The sequence below is a fragment of the Rissa tridactyla genome, chromosome 4, assembly GCF_028500815.1.
Source record: "Rissa tridactyla isolate bRisTri1 chromosome 4, bRisTri1.patW.cur.20221130, whole genome shotgun sequence".
NCBI lineage: Eukaryota > Metazoa > Chordata > Aves > Charadriiformes > Laridae > Rissa > Rissa tridactyla.
Window position 1 is genome coordinate 27,356,112 of NC_071469.1, and position 24,526 is coordinate 27,380,637.

General features: G+C 42.7%; 1 protein-coding gene across 1 annotated transcript in view; it reads right to left on the reverse strand.

Moving 5' to 3' along the window:
• LOC128908215 (neurexin-3) overlaps positions 1 to 24,526 on the reverse strand; it is a 431,350-nt gene that overhangs the window by 194,689 nt on the left and 212,135 nt on the right. Inside the window, exons 2-3 of the mRNA XM_054197919.1 lie at positions 15,762 to 16,063; positions 8,412 to 8,573 (exon numbers count right to left, since the gene is read on the reverse strand). Of these exons, the coding sequence (XP_054053894.1) occupies positions 8,412 to 8,573; positions 15,762 to 16,063 (464 nt within the window). The remainder of the gene's footprint in view (positions 1 to 8,411; positions 8,574 to 15,761; positions 16,064 to 24,526) is intronic.

Below are 24,526 nucleotides of genomic sequence, written 5' to 3' on the forward strand. Positions count from 1 at the left end.
AAGTGGTATTATAGATTTTCTCCTACACTTGTGTGGAGGGTAAATTTCACTCTGGTAGTTCTTCCTGAGAAAAGAGGCTGGGGAGATCCAATCTTTTACAGTTACGGGATGGTGTAAGCACATAAAGGTATAAGCAAGCAAAACAAGGGAGGCACAATGCCACTCCTTCTGGCAGCACAGCAGAGGTCTCGCAGGGCAATAGACGTTCTCTACTAAGATAAAAACATTTGTTTAAAAACAATCCTCCTCAAAACATTGCTTCTTTTCAGTGCTGCCAAAAAGCCCAGAGACAGATGGGAAAGGTGCTTCAGCTTTTAGATGCTCACTTCAGAGAGACTCTTGCTCACCTTGGCTTCGTGTCATGTCCCACACTCATACCAAAAAGCACAAGGTATTCTTCCTCCCTGTGTACCGCAAAGTCTTGCAGGATTTATGCCCAGGCATCCAACACATGTTGGCAGCCAGCAGGCAGCCTGGGAAATGTTCTATTGCCAAACTATACATCCCTTCTGACTCTGAGCTCATATGGAAATACCAAATGCAAACCAGCCCAGGAACTGAGCTTATAAGCATTACTTGATGAGAAAACACTACCATCTCCCCCTCCCTGTCTACTGGCCTGTTCAGGATTCACTCAGCGTCTTGCCTTCTATCACATTGCTCTCAGTTTCCAAGTGCCTCCATTCCCACCTTCAAATCAAATCTTTCCAGCAATGCTTTTTTTTCTTATTACCTTTAGGAATTTCAGCAGGAGCTGCTCAAAATGTTGGCCAGTGTCTCCCAAGCCACTGTGTTGTTATGTTTCTACAACAAGGGCACTCAAAAACATGATGAAGGCCTTGTGCTGGATGCTCTGCAGACGCATAGAGAAAACGCACAGACATTCTTGACTCTCAATTCACCCAGCCTAGAGCTGCAGCAGGATCCACCACAGCAGCAGTAATACAACTGGAAATTTATGAGTGAGGAGCCACCAAAAATTTTACAGGCCTCTGAATCTGGAAGTTTAGGAATCAGAGTCGTCATCATCAGGGCTATTTGGGATTCTCTGGCAGAGAAAAGTAATGGGAGACCAAAATAAAGAACAAGACACATTTTGAGGAGGGGAATCATATTCAGACTTTGGCCATGCTTTGTCTGCTTCTACACAGTACGACTAGCCCCTCCCTTTCTTTTTCAAATATTAAATTCACTGGAGTGATATAGATAGGAAACAGACTGGTCCAAATACAATAGAGCAGCTGGAGCAGCAGAGTCGGACTAACACATGTGGGCAACTAATGCCATTCACGCGGTAACTTCCTCCACAGTGCAACAGTGAAATTCCCCACGCTCTTTATTCCTTACTTTCCTCTTACGCATTCCTGGGGCTCTGTTAAATCACTGCTGTGGAAGGGGATTTTGGGCACCCAAAAGCCTTTTGGGCTACCTGGTCCCACTGTTAGGGAAGGGCTCTTATAATTGCAATTTCCTTTGTCTGCCCTCTTCACACTCAGGCTGTTTTTCTCTGCCTCTGTATTTTAGGCCTTCTTCCATCTGCACCTTCAGCCTCCTCCCCGGTGTGGCACTCCAACCAGAAAAACCCATCCCCAAACAGAAATCACATCATCATTACACATGCAAATAGGCCCGAAAAAGACCTGGCTTGCAGATAGCATCCGAGATGTACATACAGCAACTGGGCACACTCACGAACCATTTGGAAATCTGGCTCCTCGCAGTTAAATTGCAGACAGAAATGATCTAAGCTTTCACAGCTTTCTCCCATCATGGCCAGATGGTGCCTGACCCCTGCAATAATTTCTGCCATATTCTGCCCATATGCAAACCTCACTGCTTCCATCAAGCTGTTAGTACCAATCAACATTTTTCAGAATTGAGATTTTAATAAAGCATTGATAGAAAAACATCAAGATTCCATAAATTCTCTCATGCACGTCCATTCTTTAGGGACCACCTTAGGCTCTTCTAAAGCACCTCCATCTGTACCATCTAAACACTGCTCCAACTAAATCGAATCTCAATGGCTAGCTCCCTAATAGAGCCTAGGAAATATCCTGATTCTCTCCCTTCCCTAGCAACTGGAAGTTGAAATCCAGTTTTCCCTCTTAGTCTACACAGCTAAATTTCCTACCCAGCCACCCTCCATCTCCATCCCTGACTACTGGAACCTCAAACATGAGCCTTTGCAGTACATGCAAAACATAGCTGTTTGTCATTACCTTTCTCCTTCTGGCTATATGGTTGTCTCTGAAAACTACTAATGTATCCTCTTCCCTTTCCACCTTCAGGCAGTCCTTCTCCCTGTTTATCCATTCACTGACTTAAAGCACTGTCACTCCTTCCCTGACATCCATTAAAAAAAATACTTCTGCCCACTTGCTTCAGATGTGCTTCTGTACCTCCTCCTATTCCATCTCTATATCTGGTTTCCTCCATGACAGAAAATACACCAGATTCCTCCCCCTCCCCCCTGAGTTCTGCTAGAACAATTTATCTTCAGACTGAAGGTCCAGAAAGCCTTAGATTTTATGCAAATACAATGCGGTGTCCATGTTTGATGTCTGCATACTGCCCTATTTGCATATTCTGCCTTTTGAAATTTTCATGGCAAAAGTTACTTCTATTTTCCAGTCTTGCTCCTTCATTACAGTGTCAGGTATACTGCAACACTGCCAGGATGACTATGGCGGAATGTAAAACAAACAGTGCTACCAGACATTGGGACGTCTTTAATTCTGATGAAAATGGAGGAAAAAGAACAACCTGAACTACTCATTCAGCACTCGGATTTATGCTTTAGGTATATTACTGCTAGCAACTTAGTGGAATCTCTTCAAGGAGAACATGTAGCCGCAAGGAAAAGAAGAGACAGGAAGATCTAGTCTGTGGTGAAAGGATGAAACATTAACTCAGACAATTCAAAGAAAACATGGTTACCTTCACCATGACTTATTTAGATACCACAGCAGAGGAACCCTAAGACCCTTAGTTCCTTGCCAGGAACACACTCTTATGCACTCCAGTTCCTCCTAGTCAAGACTTAGACTCTGACCACATGACGCGTCTATCCTGCCAGAGCTGCCACTCCTCCTACCACCAAGCCCAGCTGAGTGGAGAAGTCCTTTCCAGCTGCAAAGGGGCAGAGGGGGTCATTAGGCACTCTGCCTCATTGCACTTCAGCACCTGCATGTAATCTCAGAGGAAGCGGGAAGGCAACGTTCCACTCAAGGAGCCCTTCTAGCTCCCATGTGAGCAGTCTGGTTGCTGTACTGCGAGGCTGATGCAGTCCAGATGAATAAGAGAGATTACAGAGGGAAGGCTGAAAGTTTCACCCCAAAGCCTGTATCAATCCCCTTCCTTTCCTAGGAAAGTCAGACATCCCTAGGGGAAGTTTTCAACAAACGCAGAGGAGTAGGAATAGACCGTTCTGCTTTAATACCTTCAAGAGATCAGTACAGGGCTTGGCAGGATGTTCTTCACCATTCTAAACAGCAGTGCAATCCACTTGGGATGTGCTATGTCTCTGGGAACAGGCGATTCCATAGCTAGGACTTTGGTAGGAAAAAAGAGCATTGCTCTACCAGAAAACATAAACTGAAAGGAACAATATTTGCTGTTACGGTGTATCCTACCCCTTTATCTAACTTTCTTAGCTTAGAATATTTTCCTTAAAAGCTCAAGCTCCTGCAGCACTGGTGGACGAGAGACTAAGTATCATAGAATCACAGAATTTTCATGGTTGGAAAGGACCTTTGAGATCATCAAGTCCAACCGTACACACACCAAAAAAACCCACCAACCTACAATCTCTGTCACTAGAGCATGCCCTGAAGTGCCACATCTAGACGTTTCTTAAATACCTCTAGGGACGGTGACTCAACCACCTCCCCGGGCAGGCTGTTCCAGTGCCTGATCACTCTTTCAGTAAAGTAATTCTTCCTAATGTCTAACCTAAACCTCCCCTGCCACAGCTTCAGACCATTTCCTCTGGTCCTGTCATTATTCACCTGGGAGAAGGGGCCAACACCCACCTCCCTACAACCTCCTTTCAGGTAGTTGCAGAGGACAATGAGGTCTCCCCTCAGCCTCCTCTTCTCCAAGCTAAACATGCCCAGCTCCCTCAGCCTCTCCTCATATGACCTGGTCTCCAGACCCCTCACCAGCCTGGTAGCTCTCCTCTGGACACGCTCCAGCACCTCAATGTCCCTCTTGTACAGAGGGGCCCAGAACTGAACACAGGACTCGAGGTGGGGCCTCACCAGTGCCGAGTACAGAGGCACGATCGCTTCCCTACTCCTGCTGGCCATGCTATTCCTGATAAACCAGAATGCTGTTGGCCCTCTTGGCCACCTGGGCACACTGCTGGCTCATGTTAAGCTGGCCGTCCACCAGCACCCCCAGGTCCTTTTCTGCCGGGCAGCTTTCCAGCCACCCTTCCCCAAGCCTGTAGCGTTGCTTGGGGTTGTTGTGACCGAAATGCAGGACCTGGCACTTGGCCTTATTAAACCTCATACAGTTGGCCTTGGCCCATCGATCCAGCCTGTCCAGGTCCCTCTGTAGAGCCTTCCTACCCTCGAGCAGATTAACACTCCCACCTAGTTTGGTGTCGCCTGCAAAGTTACTGAGGGTGCACTCAATCCCCTCATCCAGATCATTGATAAAGATATTAAACAAAACTGGCCTCAGAACTGAGTCCTGAGGGACACCACTGGTGACTGGCCGCCAAGAGGATTTCACCCCATTGATCACAACTCTCTGGGCACGGCCACCCAGCCAGTTTTTAACCCAGCGAAGAGTACACTTGTCTATGCCATGATTCGCCAGCTTCTCCAGGAGAATGCTGTGGGGGATGGTGTCAAAGGCCTTACCAAAGTCCAGACAGACAATGTCCACAGCCTCCCCCACATCCAGAAGGTGGGTCACATGGTCATAGAAAGAGATCAGGTTGATTAAGCAGGACCTCCCTTTCCTAAACCCATGCTGGCCCTGATCCCTTGGCTGCCCTGTACTTGCTGTGAGAGCTCACTCAAGATGATCTTCTCCATGATCTTTCCTGGTACCGAGGTCAGGCTGACAGGCCAAATTAAGTTCTCTGTAGCCAGTTCTGGAACCAGAAACATTACAGGCATACAAGTGCTGCACTAACCCAGTTCTGCCCCTTCTAGGATCAAAACTGGCTGCCCCAGGGGGTCAGGCTGATCCCCACAGGCATTCTAACTTTCTCGAGCCAGCGCAGCTTTCTTTCATAGAATCATAGAATAGTTTACATTGGAAGCGACCGCTTAAAGGTCATCTAGTCCAACCTCCCCTGCAATGAGCAGGGACATCTTCAAGTAGATCAGGTTGCCCAGGGCCTCGTCCAACCTGACCTTGAATGTTTCCAGGGATGGGGCATCTGTCACCCCTCTGGGCAACCTGTGCCAGTGTTTCACCACCCTCATTGTAAAAAATTTCTTCCTTATATCTAGTCTGAATCTACCCTCCTTTAGTTTAAAGCCATAACCTGTTGTCCTATTGCAACAGGCCCCGCTCAAATTTTGTTCCCATCTTTCCTGTAGGCTTCCCTTTAAGTACTGAAAGACCACTATAAGGTCTCTCTGGAGCCTTCTCTTCTCCAGGCTGAACCACCTCAACTCTCTCAGCCTGTCCTCATAGGAGAGGTGCTCCATACCATGCTGCACTGCATTGCACATATATACCCTGCCATTTCAGAAGTAAACATAAAGACAACACTCCAAAGAACCGTCCTCTAATCGGAGGTGGATCTCAGGTTGATCCTGCTACCTTTGCCTAGTACTACCTAGTGTTTTCATCCCTAGCAAAAAGAAAGAAGAGGAAACAGACCCCAGGAGGGATTTCACAAGGCAAACTATTTTTTGCTCAAGTCAACCAAAGCTCCCCTTAATGAAAGCACAGCCTGCTTTGATGTCTGAGAATAACTCACTACATATGCAATAAGAACCCTTCTCAGCCTATACAGGCTATCTGTTCTGGTCAGACCCTGCCCTGTGCAGGTGTCGGTGTTACAGCAGCACTTCTGGAGGTTGTCAGGATTCTGACAGTTGTCTAGGGCTGCTCTTTCTCCATTAATCGCAGTTCCTCATCACCTCCACTTGCAAAAAACAGAACTGAGGAAAAGCACAACAGTCAGCTTCCTTACACGTCCTAGAGATACCTGCGGTAACTCATCCTGCGTCCTAGCGGGTCTGAAGAAATGACAGAATGGACACACGAAGTGCTAATTAATAACACGGCTTTCCTTATGAAATATTTCATTTCTCCATTCATCCCATTTTCCAGGTGCCTGCCCTGACAACCCCGCACTATACTTACGCTTAGTGAATAGCGTATACTGGATTTGTCCTCAGAAGCCAGGCAAAGTACATTTGGGGCACATTTTCACAGCAGCTGAAAGCATTACTGGACCACTACTAAGAGCAGGCTGCTATTAAGCAGACTATAGCTCAAACCCATCCAGCACCAGCCTGTCTTTAAGTCGAGACAGCTGCTCATACACATCTCCTGTCACTGCCTTGTCGAGTGAAGATTACAAAGCACATTATGATTATCTGTTTTCTTCCTTTTCCTCTCATTCTTAAGTGGTTGCTTGGGTTTTTCTTCTCTCAGAGCATTATGAGCCTGGGACGGCTATGTAAGCAGCTCTTAGCACATTGTGCAAGCTAATAGAATACAAATGATTATATAAATAATAAAGCTGCTGAAGATTTTCTTGTCGCTGCTTTCTCTGCTCCATTGGCTTGACTTAAAGCACACATAAAAATGGCCTCTGCTAAGTGTTATGTTCATAGCATCCATAAATAAAATTAAGATCCTGATTTAAAGAGACACTAAGAAGCTGTATCTCCTCTTGATTTCAATCAAACCAGGATGCTCAGTGCCTATGAAAATCAGGCCCAAGGCTCTATAGATGAAAACAGGGGGATTTGATCTCTGTATGACAGTTTCTATTCAGCAGGGCAGTTTCATTTCCTATGTAAGATGCTCACATGGCTGTTTTCCAGCATATGTGCACTCCCTTAACTAATCCAGAGGTCAGGCAGGAGAGCAGCTCCAGACTTTGACAGCCATTGCTCACATCAAAGGACTGGCACATAACATATAACCCCTGACACCACGAGTCGAGCATCAGTAGGATGGTAGCTTGTCAGGCAGTTACAGTCACACATCTAGCTCAGCATCGCTGTTTCCATGACTCCTGTATGAAAACTCAGCTCTGCCTTCCCTCTGAGATTATTATCGTACAAAGACGATATTTATGACATCCCTCCAGGCTGCAAATAAAATTAGACCCACCCAGCCACACCCTGTGAAAAACAGTATTAGTACAGGATCACAACATTAGGGAGAAAACTCTTGCAAGAACCTCTTATTCCAGGCTAGCTAGGAAGCTGACAGAAAACTTAAGCTTGTTTGTCAGTAAGCTTTCTGTCACACATTTTGAGGGTGTCAGTATCTGTATTACCATTAATCACAGTGATCATCACAAATTCTATTAGAAGAGATAGGTAAGCCGACTACAGGGCATAACACACGAACAACTGAACCAAGTTCCAGATTTGGGCTGAGACTTCATCTTTTCTCTCCCTCCCTCCCCCCCCGCCCCCACCTCCATAGAACACTACTCTGGTTCCTGCTGCTAGCCAGGCAGTCCAATCTCTATTACCCATGTGTGGATTTTCTCAAAATTGTGGATTAACACCGTGACAAGGGCAGCCAGCAAGCACAAGACAACATGGTTTGGGAAGGCAGCTATCTGTTCCTGACCAATGCAGCAGCCCTGGTGCACGGGCTTACCAACACAGTACACTTCCAAGCCCACACGCCACATTTTTGCCACTTCTCCAGTATGCCCCCTCATGCTGCATTCTCCTTACCTAACTTACACATATATTTTATGTTACCTTCGACTTTCATTTTTCCAGTTTATACAACCTCTGTATCCTCCTGGAAAACTAACTATATTCCCAGGTGGAATATAGGACCTTAAAAATATATCCTAAATACACTTCCAATTATGATTTTTTTCACTCAAAAATGCTCAGTAATCAAAGGCTATTTGTCTTTTTTTTTAAATGGCTATTGCCTCAGTGCCTAGAAGATTGTAATGCTTCCCTCTGAATCGTCAACAGCCTATGGAAGACACCTCTCCCACTACCATGGGTATTTTTTCTGTAATCCAGGCACTATAAGTCTGATTATGACCATAAACTCACGAGTTGATGCCTTCTGTCCAGCTGAATGGCAAGTTTATCCTTACAGAGCCGCTGCAGTATCAGCGCAAAACTCAGCATCAGGGAAAGACATTGAGTGTGTAATGACAGGCAGGAAAGAGCAATGAATATGAGATACCAAAAGCGCAGAAACAAGGATTAATTTGAAATAGTTACCTCTTTGAGGCAGCCCATGAAGTTGTTGCTTACTGGAGAGCCAGGTAAATCAGCAGTACTGGGGCTCCCTCCCACATAAAAGAAGTCATCTGAGCCCAGCATGGTGTAGTCCTCTTGTGTGTAGCCCGTGGTGGTAAGGATGCCATCCACAGAGATTGTCACCTGTTCAAAGGACACAACGGACAAAGAAAATCCCAGCAATGACCTTACAATCCTGAACAGAACATAAGTTACCTCCCCTATATTTTTATGTCAGTTTTATTAAGGATTTTGTTGAGATTTGATATGTATTTTTTTTAGTTCAGCCAAGCTCCATTTTCTGGTCTGCTTCACCCAAAATGGAAATGCTCCAGCATCTGCTTCTCCCCTTTCTGGTGTATCAGCACTGTCAGGCCGACCCGGCAGTCTACCCATCGAGATGCTTTCCATCTAACTCAGGCCAGAAAATGGAACTGTCCTTGAAAGATATTTCTCATGTTAGCTGATTTTATGATTAATTAGTATTTATTTCAATGATTACAGTTAGTTATGGTTGTTAGTAAAAAAAAACAAACACTAATGAAGACGAGGTTGGTATTTTTTATTTTTCATGTTTCTTTTGCTCACAGCACGCTGACGATCATGCATTCAGGGAGGGAGGAGAGGGATCTCACTTTCAATATGTTATGGATGTGCATGCCATGTACCTAGAGAGACACACACCCGCCACCCACCACAAAAAAAAAAAATAAAAAAAATTACAAACTAACTCATAACCAAAATATAAATAGGAAATCAATCAAAATAAAATAAATCAAAATAAATCAATCACACACCAACAAGTGTGAGAGAAGCAGAGATGGGAAAGAAAGAAAACACAAAGCATGCACACACTGCACTTTGACATGTCATGCCAGTATATCTGGAGCCCAGGAAGATAACAGGAACAAAAGATACAAAAGAGGGAGAGGGAGAAGGAAAACTTATTTCACACTTGCATGCAATCAAAAATAAAAATACCAAACAAACTCCATAATAATCAGAAAACGGAAAACCAAACAGAAATGTCCCCAAAACCTCTAACCCCAAACACATGGAGGGTGAAGGGGGAGACAGAAGGAGAGGGAGGGAGAGGAGCGAGTGAATTTGATGTGTTTTGCTTAGATGTTGTTAGTGGCTTAAGGGGAAGATGGAGGAAAATAGATCGAGGCCAGGAGGAGACGGGCGAGTCACCAGACGTGGACATGCCATGCAGAGTGTGTACTGAAACAAACAACCGGCTGAGCTCCTGTGGCCACGGCAGGTAGAGGTCAGAGAGAGAGAGAGAGAGAGAGAGAAAGTGAGAGAGAGAGGCAAGAGGGAGGAGGAGAAGGAGAGAAAGAGGAGGGAGGGAAGCGGGGGAAAATCAGGAGAAAGAGGACAACTCCGGCCAGTTTGCCTGTAATAGCCGTTGCCACAACAAAAGGATGAGAGAAAAAGAGAGCCTTCACCACCATGGACTAGAGGCCCTGCAATGGTTCTGATCTAGAAACCTTCCGAGTAAAAAACAAAAACTAAAAGGGGGGGGGGGGGAAAAGGCAAAATGAAAACCAAAGAAAAGAGAGAAAGATAAACTCAAAAGCAAGGGACAAAAAACTAACAATTTATCACCAGAATGGAAAAGAAGAACTAAAGAGGGAGGTGAAGAAACTAATGAAAGAAATGTCCAAACCCCATTTCCGGAAGAGTTGTGTTAGTTGCTTTTGTTGCTCATTTTTCCATTAAAAAAGAAGAAAAGAAGGGAAAAAAAAAGAGAGGAAAAAAGTGTTTTCAGTGAAATTAAAAAAAATTAAAGGAAGAAGTAAGTATAAAGGAGGGGGGAAAAAGAGGGGGTAGGGGGAGGAAAAGGCAGGTAACACACGGCAAACCCAAAAAAAGAGACAATAAGAATGATATCTACCAGACAATGTAGTTTGTTTACCATAGCGTGTCCAATGCCTGAGTGCTTTGCGGAAAAGGGGGAAGAAAGGAAATTAAAAAATCGTGAACAGAACGATTGTTAATTAAAATAACTAAAAGCAAAGATGAGTCGTTAGGGTGTTAGTACATTAGTTGGTTAGTAAAAATGACACATTGCATGAATGGTCTAGTGTTAGTCTTTCAAAAAAAGGCGTGGGGCACCTGAGACACACAAAGTGAGAAAGAGGACAATATGACCAGGACTCTATGGGGAACCATGCCATCTAGACTGTAAAGAAGAAGGGTGCTGCCTAGTCTTCCCACCCTGCTATTAGTCATTAACTTCAACCCTCATATACATTATCCAGGACTGAAGCAAAGTTAAAACAGTGCAATACTTACTCTTGAAATGCCCATCAAGGTGCTTCCCTCAAACAAGAAGCTTACCCTCAGAGATGTACACACACAGCACACAGTTTGCCCCTTCAGCGCAAACCCAACCATGACTCCCTCCTTCTACCCACCACCACCCACCTACATTCCTGCTCCTCTTCCAAGCCTCACTACCCTCAAGTGTTGCAGAGTATCACAAGCAGGCCAATATTTCCTTTGGCTGGAGGATACAGATGAAGATGAGTCCAAGACTCTGAGTCTTCTTTCCAAGTTTCCCAATCTGCAGGTTTCTTTACAGCAGGTGAGTTTGTGACTTTCAGGAGAAGCACACAAAAATGCCTGTGCTTGGCTGTTCGCCTGTAGCTCACTTCTGTCATCCGAGAGCACAGGAGTTGAACCTCTACTACTGTAGGAAGAAATCTGTCGAGGAATTGTGTAGGAAGAATTGTGTCGCTTGTGTCAAGGTTGAAGACAGAAGATTGACAAGATTTAGTGTCTCTCCTACTATACTGCATGTATATTATGAAGGAGCGAGGAGAATTCACCAGTCGGTTCACTCAGATGGGCTTAGCAGAACTTCGCAGATGTTAATCTCTCCCATGGCATGCAGATGCCAACTGTTCAAACCTACACGTTGTTTCTTGTTTGATTTTTAGCAGCTAGGCAACTCAAGATCTTTAATGCAGGGTTTGCATGGTGACTAGCTTCAGTGTTAATAGGAAAGTGCAGGCCGTGGAGGCTCCAAGTCCTTGTTCCAGCATGACTGAAGTTGGTAAGAGCTATCCTAAATTACGGAAGCAAGATCTATGCTGCCTCACGCGAAAACTATCTGCTTGCAACTTTCAGAGTTGTGCATTGATTAAGGAAATAAGTTTGTGAAAACTCTGTGGCATTGAACATAATGTCCCAAGTATATTTTATTTATCTATGGGAATGAAATAGTAATACTCTGTACTTGTGCACAATGAGCGCAAACTCCTGAATTCTTCATCAAGGAAGTTTCACTCTCAGTGATATGTTCTGTTAGTAAATACATTTTTAAAAACAAGGGAGTTGGAGCACGGGATAGGGCGAAGAGCTACAAATACTAAAAACGAGATGGAGCATCAGCAGCAGACCTGAAGACAGACACAGGAAGTCTGACCTTCAGTCTCTTCTGCTTCTCCACCTCCTCCCACCATGCCACACTGCCCCAGACATGCTCTGAAAACCCTGGTAAAATACAGCCATGATCCTATTTCTAGTAAAGGTTTCTCACAAGGCGGAAAGAGGGCTTAGTTTTAACTGAAATAATAAGATAAACAAACAAGGAGATTTGCTTTGACATTAACAATCACTACTCAAGGGAATCTGTGGGTTCACTTGGTTTGTCTCTAAGGAGATTAACTCCTGCGATAGTCATTTGATCTTTAAAAAAAAAAAAAAAAAAAGCTGCACCACTTAGTAATTTCCTAGCTTAGCTACAAAACATTTAACAATTCCAAAAAGTACTGGGCAAAAGTCCAGCTATTTAAAGTTCTGCTCTAATTCCAGGAACAACTAAAAAATTATGCAAATCCTCCTCCCCCTTCTCCCAAACCCAAAAAGAGCAGAGGAAAAGACTAGATGGCAACCTGAAGCTGCTGGGAGCCCATTTACCTGGAATTGTTCTAGCTTTGGATCATATTCTTGGAATTTCTAAATAATATTTTTAAGTTCAGTTTAAAGAGCAACATATTTATGTTCAGTGAAATGTTTTCAAGTAGTTACAAGGAGGCTTTTGATTTTCTTAATAAACTTCAATATTCAGGGGCAATGTTTTTTTGTTGTGTTTTCTGGTTTGGGGGTGGGTTTTTTTGAGGAAACGTAAGCACAGCTGCAAACAAGACTTCCAAGTGACCTATATTATGCTGCAACTTTACAGGTGAATTTATGTCAGGAAAGATGCAGAGTAGATAATATCTTACATACAAAATTATTTAGAATATACAAAATTATACTGGATGCAATAAAGGACAACATGTATAATTTTATAAATGATAAATAATCTTTGTCTTTTATTATGTCTTCCATATGAAGATATCAAAGGACTTCACAGGTTCATAGCTGTCTGAAAAATGGTTAAGTATTTTACAGATAGAGAAACTCTCTCTCATCTACACACACACAAAACCAGGAGACATAAGCTGCTGGAAGCTGTTGTCAGAATGGAGAAAAACTAAACTCCCTCATCCCGTGCTCTATTTAGAATGGTGTCTTTATCTTCTTTTTTTTTTCTTTTTTTTTTTTTTCTTTTTTTTTTCCTCTCTGTGTGTGTTAAATGAAGCATTTATAAGGTCAAGGTATATAGAGACCATTCTTGGTTGTATTCTGAAAAATGTCTGTAGCAGGTATTAAATAGTTATCAGCCATTCAAGTTTTCAATCTTTTCCAAACTATTTATCCTGAAGATTGAAGGGTTGTAAGATTTCTTCATCCCTAGTACTACCAATTAAAACTAAGAATGCATGGGACCTAGCAGGAAGCCTGTGTCATTCAAGGTTTCTCTTTATTGAAAACTCTGGTTAAACTTACCAATAATTTTTGGATAACAACTTTCAGGACTAGCAGGATTGCTTCTCCTCAAGGCCTCATCAATTCCAATTTCTGGGCAGTTTTAGGTTCTGGGTCAGTGTCTTAGTTTTGAGACAGAACTTGATCAGAAGTTAAAATGGAAGTATCCAGGGAAAAGATGACTCAAAAAAAATTCCAGCCTTATTGCCATTTGTTGGTTGAACCGTATTCTGTCGTGCCTACCTATAGAATTGGACCCCAAATCACCACTGCTACTTATTTTTAATTTGATTTTAAGACCAGCCGTCTCATTAAAACATCTTCTCTCTTGCCCAGTCAGGTTGAACTCTTTAAGAATTCAGGATCACATGAAAACATGCGTAGTGAATAGAGCAGGAGGATTAAAAAATTGCGGTGCTGCTTAACTGGCAAGGGACTCACCCGCTTTCTAATAATCACCAAAGAAATGTCCTGGTCTAATCAAGGACAAAGAGGCATAAACACATTTCCATTTAACCGTGGACCCAGAAAATAAATTAAAAAAATCACTAGCTTAAAGATTAGGAAAAGAAAGTGAGAGCTTCCCATACATAGTTTTGTCTGCGACCCTTCCTATCTTTCTGTTTCTTCAACATCCAAACCAATCCTGGCATGAAGCAAGGATGCATTTTGCTTCAAGGCACATTTTCCCATTGAAAACCGATTTCCGACAAAAATAATGAGTATGATTAACTAAACTGACCAGTAAGCTATACTGAGATATTCAGAGACTAGCCGTTCTGAGACCTGAAAATAAAAAACCACATCAAATAAAGCCTTATATTCTGACCCTTTCAGACTGACAAACCTCAGCCAGTTAGTGTATCTCCCTCTACTGGACTGATGGGAACGTTTGAACAAAATAGGATCATTAAGACCCATCCACTGCCTAAGAAATGAAATTTGCATCTGCATATCAACTACTGGATATGGAAATGGACTCATGTTGCCATAAGCAAGACCCTGTAGTCTCATGAAAGTCTGATGACAGATTTGTCATCTGTGTCATCAAAGACCCAGACATCCTGAGGATGTAGAAATACAGGGATTCATATAGGAAAGACAAATACGTATCTTCAGCTCCAAACCCAAATATTTAAAAGAAAGATGTGAAATCCCCATAACAGCTAAATTATCTACTGACATCTACTAGCAGAGACTGTTTCTGATCCCTGGCACTGATTATCCTATAATCACAGATACATTTTATGTTAGCTACCATAAAAACGTTACCACAAAAGCTGTTTTCTCAGCCAATGATGTTATATAAACCTAAATAAAACTACCAAGAGCTGTGTTAATATTCACATTAATGAGGAAATAAACAAATATTGTTTTCACAAATTGATTTTAAAATCTTAGTTTAGAAGCTATTTCTGCTGCCTCTACCAATCAGCAAGACACCAAAGAGCTCCTATTCACAGTATAAACCTCATTCATCATGCAGTGGATGGGCCTTAGTGACTTGATATATTCACCAGCTTTCAGAGCAAGGTTATTTAATTTTATCTCATCTATTTATGTCTGAAATTATATTTCATGAGGAAGGATTCAAGATTTTAAGACTAGCCTACTACCCAATATGTCACCTGATAGAGTTGTCTACTTAGAAAAGCAGCATGCAGGTGTGCAAAGTTACAGTGGTAAAAACAGAAAAACTTTTCCAAAGTGGAATTGTAGGGTGCTGGATTGGATCTGGGTTTGCTTGGCTTTTTTGATCCTTCCACTTTTCCAGTCCTCACAGCCAACAGAAAACTCATAGGCAGAGACACAAGAAATAAAGTAGAGTCTCATTATAGAAAGAAAGAGGAAAAATCAAAAAGAAGAAGAACAGAGAATCAAGAAGACTCAGAAAGACTCCGGCCAATTAATTCCCAAGCTATAAAGTTAAAATGATTACACACGTACCCACCAGCCTGCACACCTGCACTCACATGCACACACAAAAGAAAAGAAAAAGGAAAGGAAAAACAAAAGACTTCCAGAATTAGAATTATGACATCATGGCAATGGTTAAACCAATTAACAAAACTGAAAGAAAAAGAAGAGAGGTGGAGAGCATTGGCTGTTGGAAAAAGACTCTGTTCCCACAGTAATTAAATGCAACAAGAATATTACTGATAAGATTGAATCATAATTAAAGAAATAATAAAATAAAAAAGGGAGAACAGAAAAAGAGAAAAGGAAAAGGGAGATGAAAGTAAAGCCATGTCACAAGTTTTTATTATTAAAATCAAACTGGAAAAAACCAGAAAATTAATAAAGTAGAAATGAAGATATCGCAACAGGGATAAATTCCCACAAACTAATGTTTTTTCATTGTCCTTTAGATACCAAGATCCAGAAAAGGCGGAGAAACTCTAGCGATTCCACCGAGCATCCCCATTTCTCCATTACTCTCTCCCATCTGCTGGTCCCAATAAAACAGAACAAAATTTTTCCCCAGCATTTTCTCCCCTTCACCATTACCTGCCGCAGGTTGCGTGTCACCTTAACGTCGTGCCACGCGTTGTCATTGAACTTGCCATTGACCGGCTCCACAATGGCCTCGAAGGCCCCAGACCCCAGGTTAATGACCAATGAGACCGCACCATCTTTCAGGGCCAGGTTGACATAATCAGCTGACTTGCCAGTGTGCAGAATGAGCCCGTTGCGTTGCCACGTCTTGAAAGAGAGAGTGATCTCATCACTGCTGCTTTGGATGGGGTTTTGCGACAGGTCATAGCAAAGGTATTCGGAACCACGGAAAGTGGCCATGTTCTCATCTCGCGCTGGAAAAAAAGGGAAACAAAAGAACTATTCAGCAGTCAGCCAAGAAGAGATTTATGGTTGTCATGAAATTTCTAAGCGATCCCATGGCACTGTTAACACTCTATACAGCTATATCTCATGGCATGCTAATGACTGTACAGCTCCTCTTATAACATGGCTATCAAGAGAATTAACAGCAGGGTCCTCGGTACCAAAAAATTTCAGCCCTGTGTTTTCAGTTTCACTGCAGCACTGTCACCATAGGGACCATTCAAAAGTGTGCAGTGGAGTCTAGGAGAAGTACATTTAAAGACACTGCTATAAGACATTTCACATACTTTTTGTGAGAAGAATAGAAAATGCTACTATTCACAACACGACCATCACGTACGTGTTGTTCTAAAAGAAACCAACGTTTCCTGAAGATTAGTATTTAGGTTCATCGCTAATGTCGTCTGAACTTATCTCAACCCATCTGCCAGGCAATCTAAGACAGGCATCAGAATTATAATCCTGACAGAGCTGTCTCTTTCTTTCAACTGAACAAGAGACTGAGCAGATAAGAGAGCCACATGAAGTATCCTTTAGTTTCCTTTTCTGAGAGCATGAGGGGAGTCCCCATAAAACATTTTGTCCAGAGCCATAAGTAATGATGTAAACACATCTCAATTTTGGCTATTTGATAGACTTATCCAGAAAATCTGTACTAGAAAAGCATATCTTTTTCATACAGCAAAAATGAACATGGGGGAATAATTCCTAGTATGTGACGTAAGGTATTTCCTCATTAAGAAAAAAAATCTCTTATGTACAGAGTTAGGAAAACTACTGAACTGATTTCTCAGCAACAGAAGGCGGCATTTGAATACCACAGAAATCCTTCATGTGAGCTGAAAGTCTGTTTCCCGGTACCTGGGCTTGCACAGTCACTCAGAGACTGCTCTGCTGCCCTATTGCGCTCACGTGAATCAAGCCAGCTGGGCACCTGGTTTTGCCCAGTGGAAGAAATACAGGACAGTAATGGTAAAGCTTGCCGGGGGGCTGTCTGTAGCCCATTCCTACCAGTGCCATCTGGGGTTAAACGGGTAGTTACAATGGAGTCTACACAGATCCCCCCACTCCGTATTACAGCACCTTTCTGATTCCCAGCTGCGAAAGCAAGCCTGAGCATGAATAACTAGATGGTACAAGCAGTCAAGCTATCACTGCTTCCAATCCACTGCATAAGACAAGTGCTGGTGCTATTGCCATTGACATTAATAGCATTTTTCTGCTTCATTTTGTCTCATTTAGTAATCCTAATACAGATTAGCCAGAATTTATTAGTATAAGACTGAGAGGAAAATACTTGTCATAGCCGTTCTTGAAAAATAACTACATGGTAAAATCTGTGCCCTCACAGCGTGAAAAAGTGGTGACAAAACAGCACAGTGTTGCAACATGAACATACATCATCCTCAAGTGATAGGTCTGCTTTAAGCAGAGACTTTTGCAGCCTTGATCAAGGGTATCACAAAATGAACTCATTAAAAAATCTGGGCACTTTGAAGGCAGCAGTAATGTGGGTTTGTACTTATGTATGCGAACCACGTGTCTGTACACCCCTGTGAGCAAACACCAAGAGAAGGTACTCCATGCAACAGTACAAGTTGGGAGCTAACTAGCTCAAAAGCAGCTTTATGGAAGAAGATCTGAGGGTCCCAGCGGACAAGTTGAGCACAAGTCAGCGGTGCCTGCCCTTTCAACAAAGGCCAGCCACCTCCTGGGCTGTATTAGCAAGAATGGAGCCAGCAGGCTGAGGGAAGTGATTCTTCCCCTAAGGGACACTTGGTGAGATCACATCAAGAGTACTCCGTCCAGTATTGAGCTCCCCGATAAAATAATGGCTTCAGCATTCTGGAGTGAGTCCAGCAAAGAGCTACCACAACACTCAGGGTGCTGGAGTAGGGGATATGTACGGAGAGGCTTAGAGCTGGGTGTTCTGCCTCAAGGAGAAACAACTGAAGGGAAACCTTACTGCTCTCTGCAATGACAACGAGAGAGCATAGAGGGCCAAGTTCTTCTCGAGGTCTGCAGGAGAAGGACGACAGGGAACAGACGCAGCTGGAATACAAGAAATTCTTATTCTATACAAAAAAAGATGTTTCATCTTGAGGATGATCAAATGCTAGGAAAGGCCCAGAGAGAAACCTGTGAAATCTCTATCCTTTGAAATAATAAAAACTTTATTATGCACAGTCCTGAGCTGCCTGCTCTAACTGGACCTGCTCTGAGCTAGCGGTTAGACTATGCGGCCGCTGGAGGTCCCATCCAAATTATGTGGTTCTGTGATTCTATTCTGAATACATTTAACCACCACCAAGGAGTGCATATGCTTGTGTCAGTGTTCAACCAGCCTAAGCACAGAGGGCTGATATTGACTGCAGTTCTAGAAGTCAGAGCCACACGCTTAACAACCCTCTCCTCGATGATAATTCCCCTGCCTAGTCACTCCTGATCCATCGGAAAGGAACATGTTACAATCAAGTCGGACACATGCTCTATGTACCTGCAGGTAATTCCCATCAAATAGCCAGTGTCTGAGGGCAGGAGTCAAACACGATCATTATGACTGAGTCTTTTTCCCACAGCCGTAGATGTGCGAAGCACTGAATACACATTTGACGTCTTTGGGAAGGGGGGCACGGGGGGTTGATTGTTCACTCAATACAAGACATATTAATAGGGCTCATTTACACTTTCTCAACCACTTAGATGAAATCTCACTGGTCTACTCAGTACAAAGGAGAAGGCAAAGAGTAGATTAGAAATCTAAATGGTAATTTAAGGCAACCACTGCAGACTCATCAAACTGGAGCAGAGAAAATTCAGAGAGATATTACTCTTACTTGTACCACTGGTTTTTTACAAGGTGCTATCAACCCACCCCTGCGTGCAACTACGTCATCTCCCTTTTTCTTCCAGTCACCTGCTGCTGACCCTTGTCACATATGGGATTCTGGACCTGATCCATCTTTGTATCCTTCCTGTTCTTGGGAGACTGCTACCTCTGTCTGTTTCATATGTTGTTAGGGTTTGGTTTTTTTATTTCCTCCTGTGACTGCTCTGGATGGACATTCAAGTTTGCAGATCACCCACACACTAAAAATCTCTCTGGGGATCACTGGCCAATCCAAATTCATGCTTGTCCACCCCATATTTCATAAGCACAACTCCCAAGGTCAACATACTCTCTAGAATTGTATTCTCCAGACCACTAATCCCTAAATAGTTTACCAGTGGCCATGGGGATGACAGGTTTGCCAATCTCATGAAAGGCTTTAGCGCACAGATTAGGCTCTGATCGCCAAAGAGCTTGACTGTGTGTTCCTCGGAGCTACAACACAGTAGCCCATGTCAGGCCACATGAAAAGGTTTTTACCAAGCACAGCCTTTCCATGCTGTCCTGCCTGTTCGGACACTCTGTCATTTGTGATGGCTATGACCACAAGGCACACGAGAATTACCAGAAAGCATGGAGAGGAAAAAAGGGATACAGGTTCTTTCCACAACGTATGAAGAGAAAAAGCCCCGAGTAGGCTGCAGGTCTCATATGCTTTCAGGCACAGTCTAGTGACAGCTGGAAGACCAGATAATGGTGAAGCGCTTGTTATTTCTTAGCTCGTGACCCTTGTGCTGTACATTTCTGAAGGCTCCACAAATTGCACTGTGGTATTTATGGCTTCTATAGTCTTTAAACAGTGGTAGTGTGCCAAGGAGCCTCTGTATCGCAACACAGCTAACCCAGAAAAGATAAACTTAAGGCCCAACTCAAAGTCAACAGGAATCGCTGGTTTATGTTATATGGAGCAACAGATCAAACCCTGGTTTTAGTGGGATGTGAAACCCTGTACATAGTAAGTGATATTAACTTGAATTGATGATCTAGCTGTTCAAGTGTGAAAATGCAACTGCATAAAATAACATTTACCCAAAACAGCATTTAGAAGATATTTGCAAACTCTTGATTTATACATGATTTGCAAGATTTAATTTTTAACTCATTTAATACTTGACAGATTTACAAAAATCAGCATCTGAAAGCAGGTTAGCACATGTAAGCAATTAAGTCTCATTAATATTAATCTAAACCCATTATTTATTTTCTAACACACTCAACATAAGTAAATTCTCTGCAAGAGCTAGGATTTGCAGAGATCCAAGATCTGTACAAAACTCCACATTCAGACTTAAACTCTTGACATATTCAAAGCCTCATAGAAATCATGAGTAGAAGCAAAACACAGGATCCTCAAACTGATCATCGCAGACCTTTTCCTGGAATGAAGGGAGTCACCCATCACTTTAATAAGTGGGAAAAAGTTATCCTTTTCTGACTAATTGCTAACAGGCACAGCTAGCACATTAAGCAGTTACCATCACCACCCCACTGCAAAGCCAATTTTGCAAGTCTCAGATCGATACCTGTTCAAAACCCCAAATCAGCTGTCAATACATACTGCAAGTGAAGAGCAAGAACCGAAACAAAAGCAGGGCCAAAAACTACCTAAGCAAAGCTCCTGGCTCTTCTCATCACTGCAGAAACCCCAGAGCTCGCTGAGTCTCAGGTTCCCAGGAGAGGTAAAGACTGGGGATCCTTCCACAGTGTGTATGGCTATACTGCCTTCTCAGGAGAGCCAGATGGTAATTTTAACTTCAGTTTTTATGTGCAAAGCTGTTGCTATGTGTTCCTGTCAAAGCTCTTTCTACAAAGGAGGACTCAAATATTCAGAATTCACAGCATCACTAGGAAGTAGAGAAACCTTGCAAGTAGAGAAATTTTGATTTATGTATGAGAAGAACAATGCACAGACATTTTAATGGACTTACTCATGGCCACCAAGAAAATCAGTAGTAGAGAAGGCATTTCAGTTCAGGAGCTCCTAGCTCCCCATCCTGGGCTCATTCCACAGGTCCCCATACATTTGTGGAGGGAAACCAACTTCCTATTTTTCTCCAGTCCTGCCAGGAAGTCACCACAGTGAAGACTGTGGTGCAGAGGAGCCTCCAAAGTTTTGGATAACGCCTGAAAATAAATACTTCATGACTGTGAAGCTAAAACCAGCAAATCCTAGAAGGGGAGTCTGCCCAAAGGCATAAGGTTTAATACTCAAAAAAAGCAGCATATCTCATGTAATAGGATTTCTGGCCTCAGACACATTTAGGAAATATTTAGAAAAATACAAAATGGACAGTGACTTTCCTGAAGTCTCCTGAAAGAAACTTCAAGTAGTTCTCTTAAAAATGAAAGTCAGCTGCTCACCCTCTCACCTTCTGTCAAAATCCACTGCATTACATGTGTACTCTGAGGCAATCCCTATCTCACTGGGGTTTGGTTTACAGCCAACATTGGAGCATGTCTTCTGTCAGTGAGAAAAGCAAACTCCCTGCACTGCTTCAGAATTAATAACCACTCCAGTGTTCGGTGGGATTTACCTTATCCGAGTGGTTTGCTGTGCTTTGCACAGAAGAGCTGGTGCTGCCTGATAATCTAGGAACGGTCTAACACTGTCAGGCGTCAGGCTTCTCTGCCAAAGCAGCGTGCATTAATGATGGAGGCAGTAGAACAGCCAGGTACTCCCTTGACCTTTTGTCAAACAGAGGTCAACACGGAAAACTGTATTTATAGAAGCCTTTTCTACCTACTGTTTAACAGCTCTCTGTAACTTCAGAAAATCCTAGAGGTACGGAACTTGTCTTAAGAAAAAAAACTGCTTCCAGAGTTGGCCTCTGACCTTAGAACTATTATTAAATTGGAGGACAATCATCCACCATGGCAGGAGGAAAAAACAACAAAAAAACCCCCCACCCAACCTCACCATGAATCCAGAACACAGAAGGAAAACTATCAATGTACTCAAAAGGTATTGTGGATAGATAATCAAAGTTAGTGCAATACGGATATAGCACAGTGTTATAGAGCTATGCAGAAGGCCTAAGTGCAAGGAGGTAAAAAAAAGGCAGAAGTTCCCACTGTTGGCATTAGTCCTGCTGTTGAATGATGGGCCTTCTTCACCTCAGGACATCCTACTGGAATCAGAGAGAATTAACAGCAGAGCCATGGTACTCAGCAGCCATGAACTTACTGCACTTGGGCATCAGCTATGCTTTCAGCAGCATGACAAGGAAACTATCTAATTTATTTCTGATGGGATGACTGGCTAATGTCACGATCCTAGCCAAGCACAATTGAACTTGGTGTTTTGGGAAAGAAATTTTGTGGCAGTCTTCCTGTTCTGCTGAAATTAATAGGTATTCTTACTTTGTCACTGTATAGCTGTGTATGGACATAACTAAATGTCTTCAGGCCGGTGTGTATATCTTTGCCTCCTTTCTGTACTGAGGCTTAAACCATAAACAATAGACCTAAAGTTTTTAAATTCTAACTGAGCTGTAGGAAATCTTTTGACCCAACTCGTAATGAATTCTAGAAAGAATAAATTCTACATATGAACTACGTGAACTAAGGGGAAAATTGATTTAGAAGCTCTTCTGGATGATGAGCTGTGAGAGATCAAGGCATCACTTCCCAAAGGATGGGGAAGAACCCCAGTATGGGCCAAGCCCCATGAACTCTACTAAGAGGTAATTCAGTTCTGGACAGAAGGGTTGTCCTGGGGGTCACCTATAATAAAACGAAATGAACCTCAATAACATTACAGAACAATGAACGATTTATGTTCCAACTCACTTTCACGTGTATCTAGTGTTCCCTCAGAGGCTAGGGGAGGAGAAACTGTACATCAAATGCCACAGAAAGTAAGTCAGCCGACACCTCTGAAGGACAAAAAAGGTGAATTATCTCCCTCACCCTCCAAAAGAGTTGTCCAGTGACTGAATGCTAAAACTCTAATGAAAAGCCTCAGAAGCAGTCAAAGCAGCTCACCCAGATTCACGCTGTTAAAACAAAGCTGGATAGTTTAATAACAATCAGGCTGTTATTTTAAAGAGATGGTGACAGGCTCCAGTAATAGCTAAACAGCAGATTACTGCATCCTCCATTAAGTTGTCCAAACCCTTTTGTTGCATTCCTCCTTTCTATCCTTTGGGCAGGAAAAATAATACATCCAAATAGATGTGTTTTTTCTAGTCTGATCATTCTTCACACCACCTGATTGAATCAGTGACACCATTAATCAAACCCTCTCATAAGGTCCCATGCTCTCTCCCTCACATGCACGCTTTTGTACTCTCAGTAGTCAAAAGCAAATATTTGTTTAAAAAGTCTTAAGAGCTTATGTAATCATTTAGATTCAGAAGAAATGGCGTGCAAAACATTCTTCTATGCATTAAGCATCTTCTAAGCATCACCAGCAGTCACGCTGGCATGTGGAAAGCTTTGATGGTCATATCATACACTGCATTTATACTCCACTACTGTAAAATAAGAACATCTAAGTCATCTTAATATCATAATGAGATGACTGAACTGATCGCATTGATAAAACCTTATAAAAAGAATATTACTTCTAACTTCAAGGAAATTATGGGAATAAGTTTTCAGAAGAAAAAAAAATGACTGTAAAAATCAAAGAAAGAAGTTATAATGGAGAAGATTAAGCGCTGAGCTACAGTCCCAAAGTAAAAAAAAGTAGTTTCCCGAATGCTTACTAGCTTTAAACCATTCTGGGTAACGTTAGATTTTCCTGAAATAGTGTCTTTTATTCTTTCCTCAGGCCTCTCATTCTCACTTATTGTATTTACACAATTTGTAACTTGGAAGCAGAGAAAAATCACAGTAACAACATCAGAAACTGTGTAGATAAGAATCAATGGAGGACAACATCTCTCATCATGTTTAAGAGATGCAAAGAGCAACATTAGCCTAGAAGCCCAAAGCAACCGTGAGATGCACTCAACAGTCAGTGCTCTTTCAGTGCCAAACTTGAATTTTGCATAGTGTAGCAGCTCTGATCTTACCCAAACAGGTCTTTCATCTCACCAGTAAGAGAAAAGGAAGCATTATGTCACACCAGAGAACGCCAAGTGCCTAGCGTGAATCATGCCTTCTCCTCCGTTAGCTGCTACTTTACGTGCTACCCTTTGAGTCTAAAAGAAAATGCTTGTTAAAAGGTCCTCAAATTTTAGCCCAAAAGAGATCAAGGAGACTTGGCAATACAACGAACATCCGTCTTTTTGTCAAACCTGACTAATCTATTATTTCCCTGAGCTCCAAAGCTCTTAATGAAAACAGGAGGAAGAACTGCTTTCTCTAAAGATACTGCATGAGAGCTCCAGAGCCGCAGGTTCTACCTCCGCTTGCTGCTGCCTGCGTCCTTGGGTGATGCTCTTTGGGGCACAGAGGAGGCTCCGACCCTCTGGACTGCAAACCAGAGGCCCAGCACCAGCTCTTGCAAAGTGACTTAGCTCTCCTGATGAATTTGGCAAATGTATAAAGCAGTTTCCACGTATCACTTCCACAATCAGCGATAGAGCTAATAGTC